This window comes from Trachypithecus francoisi, unplaced genomic scaffold, assembly GCF_009764315.1.
Source record: "Trachypithecus francoisi isolate TF-2019V2 unplaced genomic scaffold, Tfra_2.0 Lachesis_group5, whole genome shotgun sequence".
Classification (NCBI taxonomy): Eukaryota; Metazoa; Chordata; class Mammalia; order Primates; family Cercopithecidae; genus Trachypithecus; species Trachypithecus francoisi.
Genome location: NW_022681470.1, coordinates 41,743,802 through 41,762,493, shown reverse-complemented (window position 1 = coordinate 41,762,493; position 18,692 = coordinate 41,743,802). Strand labels below are relative to the sequence as shown.

General features: G+C 41.3%; 1 protein-coding gene across 1 annotated transcript in view; it reads left to right on the top strand.

Annotated features, from left to right (window-relative positions):
• The window catches only part of NIBAN1 (niban apoptosis regulator 1), a 179,964-nt gene that overhangs the window by 80,314 nt on the left and 80,958 nt on the right, over window positions 1-18,692 (top strand). The window contains exons 3-5 of the mRNA XM_033197341.1: window positions 952-1,083; window positions 4,889-5,003; window positions 10,337-10,504. Coding sequence (XP_033053232.1) covers window positions 952-1,083; window positions 4,889-5,003; window positions 10,337-10,504 — 415 coding nt within the window. The remainder of the gene's footprint in view (window positions 1-951; window positions 1,084-4,888; window positions 5,004-10,336; window positions 10,505-18,692) is intronic.

Sequence of the window (18,692 nt, the reverse complement as noted above, 5' to 3'; positions counted from 1 at the left end):
GGTTAATGAAAAATCCTCAAACTTTTAAGTAGAAGAGGTAGAACTGAGGTGTTCTGGCTGGATACCTGCTTATTCTTTAACCAAATAGCAAACACAATCTCCTTGAGTGGCACGGAGAGGGGTCCCCATGGCTTTGGGTTTAAGAAAACCATTGAGTATTAGAGGCTGCATTGGCAGGTGTATTGAATAGGAGAACGGTCTGTTAATTCTCCTGCTTTGCGGAGATTAACCCTGAGACATGTTCAGACATGTCCTTGTGGATATCCACACTTAACGCTTTCCTGCCTCACTCCCTCTCTCCCGTAGAGTTTATCAAGAATTTATTGAGTGCCACATGTATGCAAGGCATAATAACCTTAAGTAATAACTATAATTCCTTCTACCATATGCTTCTGTTCCTACAGCATAATAGAGGGAAATGAAAATCATAAAATTACCAATAAGACAAATATTTACATTGGGTCAAGCGGAGCAGGAAAGGGAAATTGTGGGGGGAGAGGAGGAATCAACAGTTTCCCCAGGATCTCAGTGGAAGAGAGTTTCCTCAACTATTCCTTGAAATACCATGGATAGGCCGGGCGCGGTGGCTCAAGCCTGTAATCCCAGCACTTTGGGAGGCCGAGACGGGCGGATCACGAGGTCAGGAGATTGAGACCATCCTGGCTAACACAGTGAAACCCCGTCTCTACTAAAAAATACAAAAAACTAGCTGGGCGAGGTGGCGGGCGCCTGTAGTCCCAGCTACTCGGGGGGCTGAGGCAGGAGAATGGCGTAAACCTGGGAGGCGGAGCTTGCAGTGAGCTGATATCCGGCCACTGCACTCCAGCCTGGGCGGTAGAGCAAGACTCCGTCTCAAAAAAAAAAAAAAGAAAGAAATACCATGGATAACTTAGTGGTAACAAGGAGTGTTATCATTTGTTGTGATAGTTAATTGTGTTCACCTTCTTTAAGCCACCATTGATGCCTGGAAATATTTTGTATGAAGCAGAGCTATCACAATTTTCTGAAGACATAAAGAAGTGGAAGGAGAGATACATTGTAGTTAAAAATGATTATGCTGTGGAGAGCTATGAGAATAAAGAGGTAAGACACTTCTTTGTTACTACTGGTTCTTGCACTATTCTTAAAAGTTTAGCTGGGTTGATTGGTGTGCCCTCTCCTTGGAGACTGATGCATTCAGTAAGCACTCATTCATGTAGGTACCTGTTTCAGCTAACAGATACTGATTGAATGCCTACTGCATATCAAGTGTTATACAAGGTTCTGGGTATACAGCAGTTGGTAAGACAGATGCTTGCTGTCTAGTGGCAAGGTAGACTTTGAACAGGTGATTACCAGTGAGTATGAAGATAGAAGGACCAGTATTTGGCACAGGAGCCTTTCCTATGATCATTCAGCCTCGAGGTCTTCCTCAGCCACTGTCCTGATGTCTCTGCTCTATGTCCCTGTCTTCCCACTCTGAAGCCCTGTGCATGACAGGTGGCTGAGGAGTTATTTCATAGGTTGTTATTAAATTTGAATCTGCCTGGGTTTGCCTGGGTTCCTAGGAATTCAGAATGCCTCACATACTTTATTCCCATGGAGGTATTTTTTATTTTTTCAATTAACTTTTTTTCTGGTTATCTCACTATTTTCCTTATCTGTAAAATGTGAAGATGAGATAATGGGTGTAAAGCATTCAGCACCTGGGAGGACTTCAGTTTTTATTGGTTCCCATTTCTTTCCTTATGTAGGGAGGTAGTGTGGTACAGGGGAAAAAATATCAGGCAGTGAATTTGGCAAACTAAAGGTTAGGTCGAGTTGTGCCATTAACTAGAAGTGAACTCATTGACAAGTGACTTCCTGTCTTCAGGCCTCAATTAAGGTAAACAGTTAAGTCAAATGATCCCACTGTCCTCCCAGATCTCATACTGTGCACATTTTTTAGTCTACATAGACCCTCAAGCTCCCTTTGAAATGAACAGGTACTATTTATCAGTGAAGGATAGTAACAGATTTAAAACTCTGCTCTCTGGCCTCTGAGCTCAAGAATAGTCAAGACGGCTGGGCGCAGTGGCTCATGCCTGTAATCTCAGCACTTTGGGAGGCCGAGGCAGGCAGGTCAACTGAGGTCAGGAGTTCGTGATCAGCCTGGCCAACATTTTGAAACCCCATCTCTACTAAAAATATAAAAATTAACTGGGCGTGCTGGTACATGCCTGTTGTTCCAGATACTCAGGTGGGTGAGGCAGGAGAATCACTTGAACTCGGGAAGTGGAGGTTGCAGTGAGCCGAGATCACCCTACTGTACTCCAGTCTGGGTGATGGAGCGAGACTCCATCTCAAAAAAAAAAAGAGTAGTCAAGATAGTCTTCATAGAGAACTGTGAGGACTACTCCTGATGCTAAACCATTAGGAAGAGGCTTCAGAATGACAGACCAATCTGTTTCCTTCCCATTTCTGATGGAAAATAGAAATAAAATATACTACAAATTTATTTCACAAGCTACCAGGCAAAGCTCAAGTGCTCTCTTGGGTAGACTTACTCTTTTCAACATTTATTAAGCTAATATTTTCTCTGCTTATCAATATTAGGATTTTATTCAACACTTGATTTGTACTCAGCAACAAAGTATCAATACACTACAAATAATGATAATAACAAGTCACTTTATGTTTTGTATGACTCATTACAATGTCCTTTCAGAAGAGCTTGAGGAGGGACAGTGTAGCGTAATATGGCCCATATTTAGGGCTTTGACTCATACCTTTACCACTTACTTACTAGATATGCGCCCTTGCCTAAGTTAGAAATCTTGAGCCTCGGTTTTCTCGTCTATAAAATGAGAGCCGCGTGATTTCTTTGCCATGGTGTTGAGCGGAGTAAGTGAGTGAATGTACTGAAGCATTTAGCATACGGCTGGGCCTGTGGTAAAGCTAGAGCTGGGTGTGGAGCAGTTGTTGGTATGATTACTAGTAACCCATTGGGAGGAAACAGCCCTAGATCTTGTTCTTGGATTTATTAAAGTTTTTCACTGCATTTAACACTAACTGAAGTTTCATTTTGAATCAAATGTTGGTGTTTTTCCTCTTTTCACTTATTTCAGCTTGCTCTCTCAGCTTGCAGTTTGTACATTGCACTGCTTTTTCTTTGTTCATCATTTTTAACTGAACCTGTTCACATTGTTAAGATATGGTGACTGAATTTGGTAATAACTGAGTATTTTTTAAAACTTGGAATTTTTTAAAGTTCATGCACTTTATCATAATTTCTCATAGTTTTAATAATATCTTTTTTTTTAGTTTATGGAAGTATCTTATAAAATTATATCTAAGAATTACGCATTAAGTACCTGTAAATTGTCTATTATTTTATTTAGAGTCCAATTTTAGCTGGCAATTAAACAGGAAAAGTAAAACATTCTCACTTGATAATCGGTATCTATTTTGTGTGCACTGGGCCTGGACAGACATGAATCCTGGATGTGTCACCTACTCACTGCTGGGCCATGGGCAAGTTATTCAGTTTCTTTGAGCTTCACGTTTCCCATTTGAAAAATGGAGATAACATCTAATGCATAGTACCGTTTTGAGGATTAAATGGTATAATGCTTATAAAAGCCAATATTGGAGCCTGTTATAACTAATAATACAATTCACTTTTGAGTCCAGTCTAATAAAATTGCTTCTAAATCGTCTTAATATCATACAAGTTTAGATTCTTCTCTGAATATTATTGTTTCACTATAATGTAGCTCTGTGGGAGTGCTTAGAGCTTTAAGATATTATTTCATGAGGAACCCTCAGTTATGTAGAGATCCTCCTTCCTGGGTTAATCATTTATTCAGAAGAGTCCTCCAGTCTTCCTTCTTAGGATGAATAGGTCAGACTGCCAGAATTCTGTGATAGTGGGTATATTCTGCTTCCCTGACATGCTTAAACAGTTGATTAATGGTTGTTACAAGTATGAAGACAAGCCTTTTAGATATCTGAGAGTTTGTTTTATTTGAATCTCTTCACTATCCTATTGCTGCAGAATACGTTACCGTTACTCTGATTATGTTGGTCAGATCAACATTATTTAGTTATTTCCAAGAGTACATTCTAGATTTTGGGTTTCAAAGTTTCTTGGTTTCAGTTCTCAATGTGCCTTTAGATTACTAGTTTCAGAATTTTGCCTTGACTTTAGCCTTCCCGTCAGATGCACATACTTAAATTTTATCTTACCTCTATGTCCTTGTGGGCATATGTGCTTACCAAACTGCTTTAATAATGCCCTGTGCCTCTTTTCTGTGTCTCAAATAGCAGAGGTTCTTGTCTGCTGGCCAGAATTTTTTCTGATGTCACAATGCTGTACTTTCATCTCAACCATTTTGCTGCAAAACAAAATGAGGGCAAAGTAGTGGCATATTTTCTGCCAACATTTTAATGTTTTGATGAAAATCCATGGTAACTATCATTGCCGCTACGTGTTCCACAGTCTCATGAGTCATCATATGTGGCCCACATCAGTCACCAAGCATTCTGTGCAGTATTTGTGTGATCGTCACCTTTGTGGTTGTTATCAGAATGATTTAGGTGTTAGCATCTGAAATGACAAATGTGGTAGGGACTTTCTGGGTTACTGAGATTATGTTTTCCACATTCGAGAACATACTTAGGGTGAATCTCCCTGAGATTAGGGACTCTGATTTACCATGTTGTGACCGTCACATGAAAGTATTAAAATATTACCTTGCCATTAGCAGGTATTCAAAACATATTTTTTGAATAAATGACTGTAACTCAATAACATAGTATGGGGATTGCTATCTCTGAAAGTCTGAATCTGTCTGTTTGTTTTATTCCTGGTATTTTCCAAAAATCAAATGGGGAAAAAATATCATTTCTGTATGCTTTCCTTCCCCAGGCCTATCAGAGAGGAGCTGCTCCTAAAAGCCGAATTCTTCCAGCTGGTGGCAAGGTGTTAACCTCAGAAGATGAATATAATCTATTGTCTGATAGGCATTTCCCAGACCCTCTTGGTGAGTTGCTGATCATTCTTTTCCAAGGCAAAATGACTAACCTTGTTTGTTTAGCAGAGCAGTGTTTCTCAGTGAAGGAGAGGGATTTCCCTCCAGGGACATTTGGCAGCATCTAGAGACATTTTTGTTTGTCACAATTGGAAGGAGGGTGCTATGGCTTTTAGTGAATAGAGGCCAGGGATGCTACAAAACATCCTACCATGCACAGGACAGACCCTAACAACAAAGAGTTTTCTGGCATAAAGTATCAGTAATGCCAAGGTTGAGAAACCCTGGGCTAGACACTCATGCCCCATAGACAAGTGGAAGATGTGATTTCTGTAGTTTAGGAAAACATTTTACCACTTCCGTTATTTCTAATCCCATTCAATAATACACAGTCAGTCTCTGTGTTTCTAGCACATGGAAAATGTGCTATCAGCCAGGTATCTTGAAGCTTTTGGAATATATTGCAGGCTTTGATAGCACTCCACAAGGCAGCAGAAATAAACAGGTAGGGCCCACTCCATGACATATACAATCCCATCTTTTAGTAAGCAAGCCTGGAACTGTCAGGGAATACTATTTTTCTAATTTTAGGATGATATAAAACTAAATACCCTAAATAGACAAAAAAACCTTTTAATCAATGTTACAGTAACTCATAGCTACTGTGAAAAAAAAAAAAAAGGCATTGCATTAATTTGCATATCTATAAATAAAGCTGGGATGCTGCCATGGAAAGAGAATTGGGAGACTGGATTTTTATCTAGTTCTGGCTGTGCCACTTACCAAATGCTTTAGCTTAGCTGGCTGCTGAACAGTTCTGGTTTCTATTTCTTCAACTCAAAAACAGGGCTTTGAACTTAAAAACCTAGAAGGGTCTTTCTAGCTCTAACTTTCTTTGATTCTCATTCATTCCACTTTTTACATATGGAGAAATGATGGCTAATATATAGACCAAATAGGGCATTTCATAGAGATTCATGAAGTGTGGATAATGTAATAACTCAGTTTGGCTTTGCATAAATCATACTACCAGTAATTACTTGGTTCTTGAAGACAGCCCTGGTTCTTATTAATGGACATAATAATTTAATTAGAATTTATGGAGAAAAACATAATCATTTTATCAATTGTTATTTCGGTGCTGACTGCTTAGCATAGTGTTTTTAATAACACAATTACGGGATTGGTACATGGACCATAAACCAAGATTAACAAATTATTACTAAGTAATTCATGCTAAAACAACATTTTATTGCACTATGCATATTATTGTATTTTCTTTTACATCTACTTATATGCCCTTGGAGGTGGAGCTGCAACTAGAAATGGGAATACCAACATGTTGACTCATCCAAATCTCTCTCAAACTTTCCAATGAAATCAGTCAGAAGAGACAATATGTTTATTGATTTATTGCTGAAATCATATTGGAAGGAATGAAAAGGACTAAAAAACACAAGTCCTGTGTGATTAATCCCAGTTGGCCCAAGGCTTCAGATTGGGGCATTTCAATGACTTTTAAAAATTGTGTGGTGTGATCTTCTGACTTTTAAAATAGAATATTCTACAGTAGATCAGTTGTGATATTCTTGTAACTCAGAAAAAATTCACTGATGGCATCTGGAAAATTATTGTAAAAGGTTCAGAGGTAACTAGAGGCTAATAGGAATGAATTTTATGGGCTTGGTGAGGCTTTTTGAATGCAAAGGGTCAATGTTGCTTTTGGTTGCTTGTACAAAATTGTGGCATTCTTAGAGAGGGCAAGGAGGATTGATAGAACCATGTCAATGAAGAGGACTGACTCTGTGATATTATTTCTACTGGAAAGAATAAAGGCATAATAAAGATGGGAGGCTTATGAATAAGTGCATTTCTTGGAAAAAGCACTAGAGGCTTATGAATAAGTGCATTTCTTTTTCTTTTTCTTTCTTTCTTTCTTTCTTTCTTTCTTTTTTTTTTTTTTTTTTTTTGAGACAGAGTCTTGCTCTGTTGCCCAGGCTGGAATGCAGTGGTGTGATCATGGCTCACTGTAGCCTCAACCTACTGGGCTCAAGTAATCCTCTCACCGCAGCCTCTGGGACCACAGCTACATGCCACTATGCCCAGAAAAACAAAACGAAACAAAAAAACAAAAAAGGAATTGCAGAAACAATGGTCTTACTCTGTTGCCCAAGCTGGTCTTGAACTCCTGAGCTCAAGTGACCCTCCTGCCTTGGCCTCCCAAAGTGCTGGGATTATAGGCATAAGCCACCATACCTGGCCAATAAGTGTATTCTTTCCAGAGTGTTCAGCTAAGTTGATAACAGAAAAAAACAGCCCCATGTTTTGTTAAAGTAATTCACTTGTTTGGCATTTACTGGTTAGCATCTGATTCACTGCATACAGCAAAAAACTCAAAGTTTTATTATTTCACTAAAGATATTTGGATACTCGTCCAGGGCTGATGTGGACTAAATTTGTCAGAAGCTCAGGCTCTTTCTCGCTTTCTCCCCCTTTATTTCTAGGTTGTGGCCCCTATTGGCAGAGTCCAGGGTAGCTGCTGAGCTCCTACCATAGTGTTCTCATTCCAGATAATAAGGAAGAGAAAAGGAAAGGAGGAGGGTGCAGTCACTTTCTTTAGAGATACCTCCAGGACGTTTCATATGCCACTTCAGTTTATATCTTACTGGACAGATCTTAGTAGCTGTGGACTCACCAAGCTGCAAGGGAGGCTGGAAATGTAGTCTTATTTTATGTAGTTACTTGCCCATCTAAAAATCAGGGGCCTTATTCTCTCCAGAAAGTGAAATAGAGATCATGTTACAACTACAGGTGTCCCTATAGCATTCAATCATTCATTCATTTGCTCATTTTCATGTTGATTCATTGCCAGCATTGTGCTAGGTCCTGGTGGGCCACGGCTTGTGCTCGCAGTGCATTCTGCTCTGTTACCTTCAGATTCCAGGACACTGGAACCAGGCTTCCATATATCCCCAGGAATTTATTCTTCATTTAAACCAATCCTGATTGATTGATTGATTGATTGATTGATTTTGAGATGGAGTCTCGCTCTGTCACTCAGGCTGGAGTGCAGTGGTGTGAGCTCGGCTTACTGCAACCTCTGCCTCCCGGGTTCAAGCATTTTTCCCGCCTCAGCCTCCTGAGTAGCTGGGATTACAGGTGTGCACCACCATGCCCGGCTAATTTTTGTATTTTTAGTAGAGACGGGGTTTCACCATGTTGGCCAGGCTGGTCTCAAACTCCTGACCTCATGATCCACCCTCCTGGGCCTCCCAAAGTGCTGGGATTACAGACGTGAACAATCCTGATTTATTAATTTGCCAGAATTGATGTGGTTCTGTAGCCTCCCATGTGGTTATGATTCATTTCCCTGTGTTCCCAGTGCTTTCAATGGTCTCTTAGAGAGACCCTCTTCCTTACCTTTCCCTGAGATTGGTGCCTAATACATATGCAGGAAGCACAGAACTAACATTTTCTTCTGCTTGTTCTCTGTGACTCTGGAAAAAGTTGGGACTCATTTAACCAAGTGCAATATCATGTAATAGGAATGCATGGAAAGGAGTAAAGTTTAGGTAGGGGTTCTGAATAGTAGTGGGTTTAAAATGAGTTTCCTGGAATTGATTTTGAGGGAAGAGGTAAAAGTCCCATTGTCTAGGGCTTTAAAAAATATCCTAGGCCAACACAGCATATTTTTCACTCAACAAACTGAAGTTGAACATCTACTATGTTCCATGACTGTGCTGTGGGCTAAGGATACAAAGCTCTGGAAGATGCAGTCTGCGTCTCTCGGCACTCACAGTGGGTAGCGGTGCTTCTCTCTGGGGAGGAGAACAGCACAGGAATCCATCTCACTCCCTTTCCCTACCTCCCCACCTTGAGTATGGGCGCTGGGCATGAAAACAGGTCATTGTAGTATTTGGGGAGAACAGGGTAGGGAGCACCTAACTCTGTCTCTGGTGGCAGTGGGATGTGCCAGCCAAGGCATCCCAGAGGAGTGGCTTTTGAACTGATTTTTGAAGGATGAATGAAAATTCTTTATGGGAAAGCATGATGGAAAGGAAGGAAGAGAGGGTTCTTTGGACTGTAGGAACAATATAAAAAGTCATGGAATGGGTGAACACACCCTGGGAGGGTACAGGCAGAGTGGAGTGGAAGCCAGCACAGAACGGGGCAGGCACCAATGCTTAGCGAGGAGATGGAGAGAGTCGGCAGAGGAACCAATAAAGGTGATAAAGAAGAAACAAAATTCTACAAAGCATGAAGGAAACCAGGAGAGAGGCACTCCTGGAAGTCATGGGGAGAGAATGTTTTCAAAGAAGGGGTTGTTAGCAGCAGCAAATATTCCAGGTCAGATGAAAAGAAGCAGCCATAGGCTGGCAGTCAGGATGGCATAAGTGGCTTCAGCAGTTGGGTTTCAGGAGTTGGTAGGGACAGGAATCAGAGTGAGGTGAGAATAAGGTTGATGGCATAAAAACAGCAAGTGGCGTTTGGCAGTGACAGGGAGGAGGGAGAGAGTGCAGGGCAGAGAGCAGCCCTGTTGGAGCTAGAGCCTGCAGGTTCGGTAGAGTGAGGGGCTGCACAGGTGGTCAGTGGCCTGCCGAGGGCCAGGAGGGCAGAGGGAGCTCTGTGGGTCTTTAGACATAAGGAAGTTGAGAAAGATTGTGCCCAGGCTGGGCACGGTGGCTCATGCCTGTAATCCCAGCACTTTGGGAGGGCAAGTCAGGTGGCTCGCTTGAGCTCAGGAGTTTGAGATTAGCCTGGGCATCATGGCAAAACCCTGTTTCTACAAACAATACAAAAAAACTAGCTGGGTACAGTGGCTCATGCCTATAATCCCAGCTACTCGGGAGGCTGAGGTGGGCAGATCACTTGAGGTCAGGAGCCTGGCCAACAAGGTGAAACCCTGTCTCTACTAAAAAGACAAAAATTAGCTGGAGGTGGTGGTATGTGCCTGTAATCCCAGCTACTTGGGAGGCTGAGCCAGGAGAATCGTTTGAATCTGGGAGGTGAAGGTTGCAGTGAGCAAAGATTGTGCCACTGCACTACAGCCTGGGCAACAGAGTGAGACTCTGTCTCAAAAAAAAGAAAAGATTGTGTTCCTGGTATCCTCACTGTCCCTGTGGTGTTGGGTAGGAGGCCAGGCAGCCAGCGGCAGTGGAACAGGGCAAGCTGGTGGAGGGATGCCAGAGGAGCCGGTGCTCCCAGTTTCCCTACCCTGTGAAAATATCTCACCAACTTTCCATCCCATGCCCTGCCCCAGATAGTTACCCTCACGATCTGAAACACATATTTGAAGTAAAAGATACACATTTTAAAAGGTATTTGTGTTTTCAATATTTCTTTAGCCTCCAGTGAGAAGGAAAACGCTCAGCCCTTCGTGGTCCTGCCCAAGGAATTCCCAGTGTACCTGTGGCAACCCTTCCTCAGACACGGCTACTTCTGCTTCCATGAGGCTGCTGACCAGAAGAGGTTTAGTGCCCTCTTGAGTGACTGCATCAGGCATCTCAATCATGGTATGGCGGGGCTCACCTCTCGTCCCCGGGGCGGGAAGTGGGGCAGCCCTCGCTGAGTTGTCCTGATTCATCATCTGTTGCAGTGATTCTTAGAAAGAACCGCAGATTGGCCAAGTGCAGTGGCTCATGCCTGTAATCCCAGCACTTTGGGAAGCCAAGGCCAACAAATCACGAGGTCAGAAGTTCGAGACCAGCATGGCCAGTATGATGAAATCCCATCTCTACTAAAAATACAAAAAAAAATTTAGCTAGACGTGGTGGTGGGCACCTGTAATCCCAGCTACGTGGGAGGCTGAGGCAGGAGAATTGCTTGAACCTGGGAGGCAGAGGCTGCAGTGAGCTGAGATTGTGCCACTGCACTCCAGCCCAGATGACAGTGCGAGCCTCCATTTCAAAAAAAAAAAAAGAGCCACAAATGGTGCTGCCCCAGGGAAGAAGGGGGAAACAGGTAAAGGGAGAATTCTATGCACAGGGAGCCTTGCCTGCTTGCTGGTTTTCAGGCGGGTCTGGGAGGCCCCAGTGAAGCAGAACATGGGGCCGTTATCTGGCCACAAGTTGGTGGGGGCATTCTGACTGCCCTGAGTTTATTCATGTAGACCATTTGGCATATACTTCACTCTCCTTCTTCCTGATTAAAAAAAATCTAAATGCCAGCAAGAACGTGCCAGTTTTCCCTGGCAAATGCTAGTCTTTATGACATTTCCTTCTTATTTTCACCTTTATTTCTGAATAACAGTTACTCAGTTAAGATCAGTGGCACAGTCTGTGGTAATCTAGTATTTGTTTCTGAATCAGTGGTTCTCAAAACTTTAGGGCTCATAAGAATCACCAGGAGAACTTAATTAAAACTCATATTCTTAGGCTTCACCCCCAGACATTCTGACTCACTGGGTACACTGTGGGGCCTGGACTTGGCTTTTCTAGCACACGGCCAAGTGGCGCTGATGCTGCTGGTTCGAGAACCACCCTTGGGGTGGTGTTGCTTCAGACCACGTTGCCTCCAGGCACGGACTTAACCAATATGACGTCAATAGTAAAAGAGACTTCTCATTCCAATATGTGATGTTTTTGCTATACTGAAGTGAATGCTGGTTTTTCTGGACTCCACAAAGTCTTCAGTTACAGACAACTGCACTCTTTGTTCTTGGCACTTGGAAAGGCAGCCAGTCTAACACTGAGGGCTTACTCTGTGCCAGCCTCTGTGTAGGTGTTAGGAACAGGGTAATGAAGCATGCACAGTTCCTGTCTCTGGGAGTTGAAATTCAAACAAGGAGGTTGGATAAACACCCACCAATTATCATTTGAAAGTTATCACAGTTAATGTGTTAAAGAGCAACGAGAGGTTACTAACTAGTGAAGAAAGGAGTGCCAAACTTTCAGCTCTCCAGGGGAGTCCTCTATGAGCAGGTGACGTTTGAGCTGAGTCACCTCACCCATGTGCCTTTTTTTCCTAATATGGTTAATTTCATTGTATACTTATTTTAAAATTCAGAGGTTTCCCTGAGTGTGTCAGTCCTATAGAGCGAGAGTCACTAGTGATGCATCTCAACTAATTCTTGGTTTTAGCTGTGTATCGATGGGGACTCATGGAAAAAGATAAGGTCAGTCTGTTTTGCCATAGCAACTCTGAGTAACATTCATCATCATACTGGCTCATAACTAGTTAGGAACTTTATGAAAAAAAAGATACTTTTATTAAAATCTTGTCTTGTGGTTTTGATGTTCTAGAGACAAAGAATTGCCCAGCACTGACTGCTCCATTTAGCTTATTTTCCACTACACTTGCCTGTCTGTGTTTAGGGCCTTGGTCTAGTAGGAACATGCAGTTGGCACTCAGCACGGGAACCGCGAAGTTTCACTGAGTGCAGAATGCTCCCTGCCCAGCCAAATGGGACTTACTGCATTCCCCCTTTCATGTACATAATAGGAATTTCTCTGAGGAGTTTTTGGATGTTATGCAGCCTGCATTTAGACTCCATTTATGGAAGATTTCAGCCCATTCAAAACCCCACTCTGCTCTCCAGTATGTTTTCAAAGGCACCAAGATAATGAGGTCTAGTCATATTTCCCTGGTTCTATGTCACATTCCTCTGCCCAGAAACTGTTTTATCCTCACTGAGGCTTTATGCAGACTTAATTTGGCATAACTTCCAGTAGCTCCAGTCAGAACCAGAAGCTGTGATGACATTGTAGGGAACAGTCCTTGACTATCATGGGCCAAAGAGCCGACCTTTCTTTTCTCGCCTCTTTTTCTGTTTTTAACAGCACTATGTACCACTCATCTTTATTGTGTCACATTTTCTGTTCTAGCCTGTTACTCACTGTATTATTTTGAGTAAACCAGAAACAGGCTTTCACAAGCTGCCACTTAACCACTTTTTCCCATAATTACCCAAAAACTTAAGAAATAGATTTAAAATTAGAGCTGGGATAAAGGCCAGAAACCCTGAGGTGGCTGCTGGGAGCCTGCTATCCTCTACCTGCATGCAGGTGAGGAAGGGCTGTCAGCCTGCTGTGGCCATTGCTTCATTGGCTGTCAGGTCACCATACTTCTCTGTTGAGAACTGGGTCCTAGGCATTCTAGTATCAGAGGTGTGTAAACCAGAGCAACTCCATCTTAAACAGGAGCTGGGTAAAATGAGGCTGAAACCTACTGGGCTGCATTCCCATACAGTTAAGGCATTCTAAGTCACAGGATGAGATAGGAGGTCAGCACAAAATGCAGATCATAAAGACCTTGCTGATAAAACAGGTTGCAGTAAAGGAGCCAGCCCAAACCCACCAAAACTAAAATGGCGACAAGAATGACCTCTGGTCATCCTCACTGCTATACTCCCACCAGTGCTGTGACAGTTTACAAAACCATGGCAACGTCAGGAAGTTACCCTACATTGTCTAAAAAGGGGAGGCATAAATAATCCACCCCTTGTTTAGCATGTAGTCAAGAAATAACCATAAAAATGGGCAACCGGCAGCCCTCGGGGCTGCTGTGTCCATGGAATAGCCATTCTTTATTCCTTTCCTTTCTTAATAAACTTGCTTTCCCTTTGCACTGTGAACTCATCCTGAATTCTTTCTTGCGCCAGATCCAAGAACCCTCTCTTGGGGTCCGGATCAGAGCCCCTTTCTTGTAACACAAGCAGCTGATGCTAGGCATGTTGATCTCGCTTGGGGTTCCAGGACATGTTGCCTAGTACTCAAATTCCACCACAACCCAGCCCACTTGCCCCAGAAGTATTGGGTCCGAATTTGGCTACATGGTCATGTCAATTCATTCTGAATCTAGAACCCCCTTTGTCCTACTCTTCCTTATAGGGTGGGCGTTTCCTATTTAACCCTGATGAAGGGCCTGATTGTGCCCTGTTCTCCTACAGTAAGGCTAGCTTCTAAGGTAGGTAAGGGCCAGTAGAGAGCTCTGTGTTTCTCCCTCCTTCAAAGGGGAGAGCAACCTTTAGGAGCCTCAAAGATTATTTTGTATCCTAAGGAGAACAAAGGGACAAAGGGGCGTGTGTTTGGGGGTGTGGGTGCGTGTGTGTCTGTGTGTGCATGCTCACATGTGTGCCTTCACGTGTGTTTTGTTTTTATTTAGTTTTGGCACCTCTTCATTGGGCAGGCATAAGAAAATCCCATAAGATTAATCCTTAGTAAAACATCCCACTCCACGTCACTGGACTAAATGTCAAGCCCACTGTATAGCACGATCCTAGAGCAGCAGCTGCTGTCCTCTGTCCCTTTTGGAGTCACACTTTAATCCCTTGTCCCTGATCAGGGAAAGCCATAGTTCTGAATGTCTGCTGCCACAGAATGAGACTTATATAAAGCCAAGATGTTCTGAGACAGTCCTGTTGTCCAAAATGCAATCCTATTCTTCAGAACTTGAGTTTGCAAAATACGATCATTGTAGTTATGGGGTATAGTTAAAGCTCCTGACAATACAGAGGACTGAACACGTGCGATATGGAATAATGATCATTATTGATGCAAGTCTGTTCTTCCAGTTCAGGATAATCATTTCTTGGCATGTAAATGTGCAGGAAGGAGAAAAAGTGTTCCTGGCAGGAGGAATAGGATACAGGAGGTCCAGGAAGTAAGACAGAGCATGGACCATTACAGGAACAGAAAGAATTTTGTGTGACTGGTGCTTAGAAAGGAGAGAGGAAGATGGGCAGAATCCATACTATAGAGGGCTTTGTGATGCATATTAGGAACTTGGACTTGATTATAATAGCAATAGGAAGCCATTAGGATTTTAAGTAAATGAACAACTTTGTCAGATATTCACTTCAGAAAGTTCACAATGGCTGCAGTGTAGGCAGTGGATGAGAGGGTAGCATGGTGGGTGGCCAGGAGGCCACTTGAAAAGCTTTGACTGGCAAGAGATGGCAGTAGCTTGCACCAGAGTGAGAGAAGGCATTTGTCAATATCAAGCCATGGTACTCAGCCTAAAGGATTTGGGGGAACAGAGGAACTGGATGTTAGAAGGCAGCCATCACTGGATGAATGCTGATTCTGGAAAGGAGGTGGAATGCTGGCAAAGTTTTGCTCAACAGTGCTGTGCTAGCTTGAAGGACACCCAGGACTGCCATTAAACAGATGTCAGTGTTCACATCGTCATAAAAACTAAGAAAGAGAGGACGGTAGAATATCTGGGAAGCATGAGTGCGCACAGGTTGAAAAAAGATAGTGTCAAAGAAAAGCCCATAGAATTTTGGTGAAAAAACCACAGCAATGTAAAGACACTCTGCAAACCATTGCTTCAAGTAAGACTAGTTCAATCACTTATGACAGTAGTAACATCCAATGTTGCTTGTATGCAGTGAGTCAGGTGGAATGTGGAGCTATAACAGTGATTATGTGTTGAAATTGGTTACTCTGTCAGTATTACAGGCCTTGAGCTCTTACCCCAGATTTGATTTTGATACTTGCAAATTTTAGGTGTTCAATAAATTTGCAGAATTAAATTGAAATTTAGAACAACAAAGGACCTTACAATTCAAATCAGACAGAGCAAATCCATTTTGGTGTGTTTATTTGAACATGATCTTTTTGCCGTTCGACACTCAGCAGCAAATCTCAGCTCTGTTTTCCCCAGCTTATTTCTTCTTGGTCACCTACGAAGCAAGTTCATTACTTGAGAGACTATGCATCTAGTGTGGAGATCAATCAATTATAACAGAAAATATACGATGAATTTTAGTTTGTAATATGTGAAAACATACTTTTGAATTTTATGGCACTTGCTTGTTTATGGACATACACATATCTATGAGTTGGAAAATTCTAACTTTTACTTAGGCTCCTTTGGGCACTTTAGTAAAAACTAATAATGTTTAGAGATAGATAAGTAAGAATACAATTCTCGTGAATGTATCTTTGAATGCTTTTACTTATAAAAATATTCTATAGTATGCATGTGTTGAAATTCATACATAAAACCCTCTATGCACTGCAAGCAAAATGCTTGCTACTTACTGTTAATAAATAAGTAGATAATAATTTCCAGTTTTCCTAGTAGTCTCCCAAGCAGAATTCTTTAAAGGTGTTCTCTCTGCTTGAGCTACATTCTCCTCTGGAGTATAGCCTGTGCTCTTTGCCTCACATAGTTAATACTCTACAGTTATAAATATTTCTCTTTGTCTCCTTATGAGTATGTGGTTTTTACTTAGGAATTAGTCACTCACTTCCCTCCCCCACCTCCCCTCACCCCCGGTCCATGAAACTTTAAATTTGGGAGGGACTTTCATGGTCACCTATTACAATCCCTCAGGGTTTAATTATGATAAGGCTCAAATAGGTCACAGCTAGTTAGTGGCTGAGAACCAGTTGTCCCAACACCTGGCCTTTGACATCTTTTTCAGTTGTACATATCATGTTGTCTTCTCAGTGTTACTTTCTAAAAGACTTATCTCTTGGACATTTTAAACACGCTGCTATTAAATCAATCTACTCTTTGCATGATATGTTTGCATGATCCAGAGTGAAGCAAATCCACTTAAGATCACCTGAGACCTGGGGTATATGTGACTTCTCGATAAATTGTATGATCTGAGTTTAACTTGGTATTTTGTCCATGGGCTAACCTTGACTGTATCTTTTAGTTTAGAAGTGCTCTGAAGATAAGATATTTGATAGCATAGCTTCTTTCCTGGTTCATTTAGTGTACTTTAAAATGCAAACCATGTATGATTTCATGCAATTTAAGTAAAAACTCTTAATTTGTAAAGGAAGATTACACTGCTTGTGAGGATGTGGGTTGGAATACTTTAAAAATAATAGATCTAAAATATGCCTCTGTATTATTTGTACTTATGGATTTACGTAAATTACTTGAAGCTCTCAAAGCAGTTTAAGAGTTGAAACTAGAAGAACAGGTTTCCATCAGAGACTAGAATAAACAGAACTGCTCTCTCTTAGCCATTCAGTGTTTCTCCCCAGCAGTCTATGGGTTATACAGTCCTGGATTCACTGTTGTCTAAAGCTGTGTTGCCAGGAATTACATTTGAATACTTCTTTTGGCCCATCAAACATGGTGCCCTTTCAGTGCAGCCGCAGACTTCCACCCCATCTCCCTGAGTTCCAATGAACCAAATAGTTATTTGGTATGAAGGCCTAAAAATTGTGTGGTTATGATAGTTCAGGATGGCAAATTGGAACAATAATTTTAAAAATTACACAAGCAGAGTTAAAGTTCATTTAAGCAAAACAATTTTTTTTGTTCGTGCTATTTAGACTGGGTAGATTCCAAAATCACTGGCCAGTTTTCAATATTATTATAATTGACTGTGGCAAAGCCTGAATAGCTTTCAAGTTTTGGGATTGTTTTTCTTCTTTTACTTATAGACAGGATATATTACAATTGAAATATATTTATTAAAATGACATAGTAAATGCAATGGCTGTTTTAATATGTGGTTTGATAATCAACATTATGAAAGGACTCTATTTGGCATATAGCCCAGAATTTCTTTTAAATATAAATATCCGGAAGAGTTTGGTAAAAATTCTCATCTGTTGTTATTGAGCAGTGAGCCACATTCATTCTTCCCATACCATGAACAAGCTTTGAGAACGTGATATGGAGGGGAATCATGCTTGGAGTTATCGTTTACTCTATTAGTTGTTTTGAGTTTTTAAAATTAAATATTGAGTAGATATAGAAGAATGTTTGTAAAGTATGTATAAATTATGAAGAACATTATCGTTACCTCTGAAATTTCTTCTGTGTCATTTCCCGATCCTATAGCCTTCTTTTCCCTTTGAGAAAGCTCCATACGAGATTTTGTGTTTTGCTTTTCTTTACTGCTTTATCACATATTCTTAATCATTTTGTATGTTTTTAACTTTATCCATATGGAATTTTACCATATTTCCTCCCATGACTTTTTTTTATTCAGTATGATATTCCAGTGCTTTATCCATGTTATTGCTTGTAACTGCAATTTATTGACTTTCAAAGCTAAACATATTCTATTATATTAATATACCATAATTTCTAATATCTGTTTTACTCTAGACAGACATTTGGGTTGTTTCCACTATTTATTATTAATAGTGCTGCTGTGAACACTTTCTGTTTGTTGCTGGTTTATAGGTATTTAGTCTTGATTGGGTTTGCTAATATCTCAAGTAATGTTACATCTGTGTTAATGAGTGTATTTGGCATGTAATTTTCCTATTTTTCAGTGGCATTTTCAGATTTTTGCATCAAGGTTATTTTGCTTCATAAAATGATACATCTTTTTTTTCCTTTGCTTCATAAAATGATGCATCTTGTTTTTTCCTTTCCAAACTATCTGAAATAGTTTGTGTAAAACTGGAATTATTTGCATGTTTTAATATTTGCTAGAGTGTGCCTGTAAAATCATCTTAGGTGTTCTCTTTGTGAGAAGATCTTAAACTACTAAGTTAAATTTTAAAAATGTTATAGGAGTATTCAGTTTTTCTATTTCTTTTTTTTTTGAGACAGAGTCTCAGCTGGAGTGCAGTGGCCCTATTTGGGTGCACTGCAACCTCCCCCTCCTTGGCTCAAGCGATTTTCCTGCCTCAGCCTCCCGAGTAGCTGGGATTACAGGCATGCACCACCATGTCCGGCTAATTTTGTATTTTTAGTAGAGACAGGGTTTCTCCATGTTGGTCAGGCTGGTCTCAAACTCCTGACCTCAGGTGATACACCCGCCTCGGCCTCCCA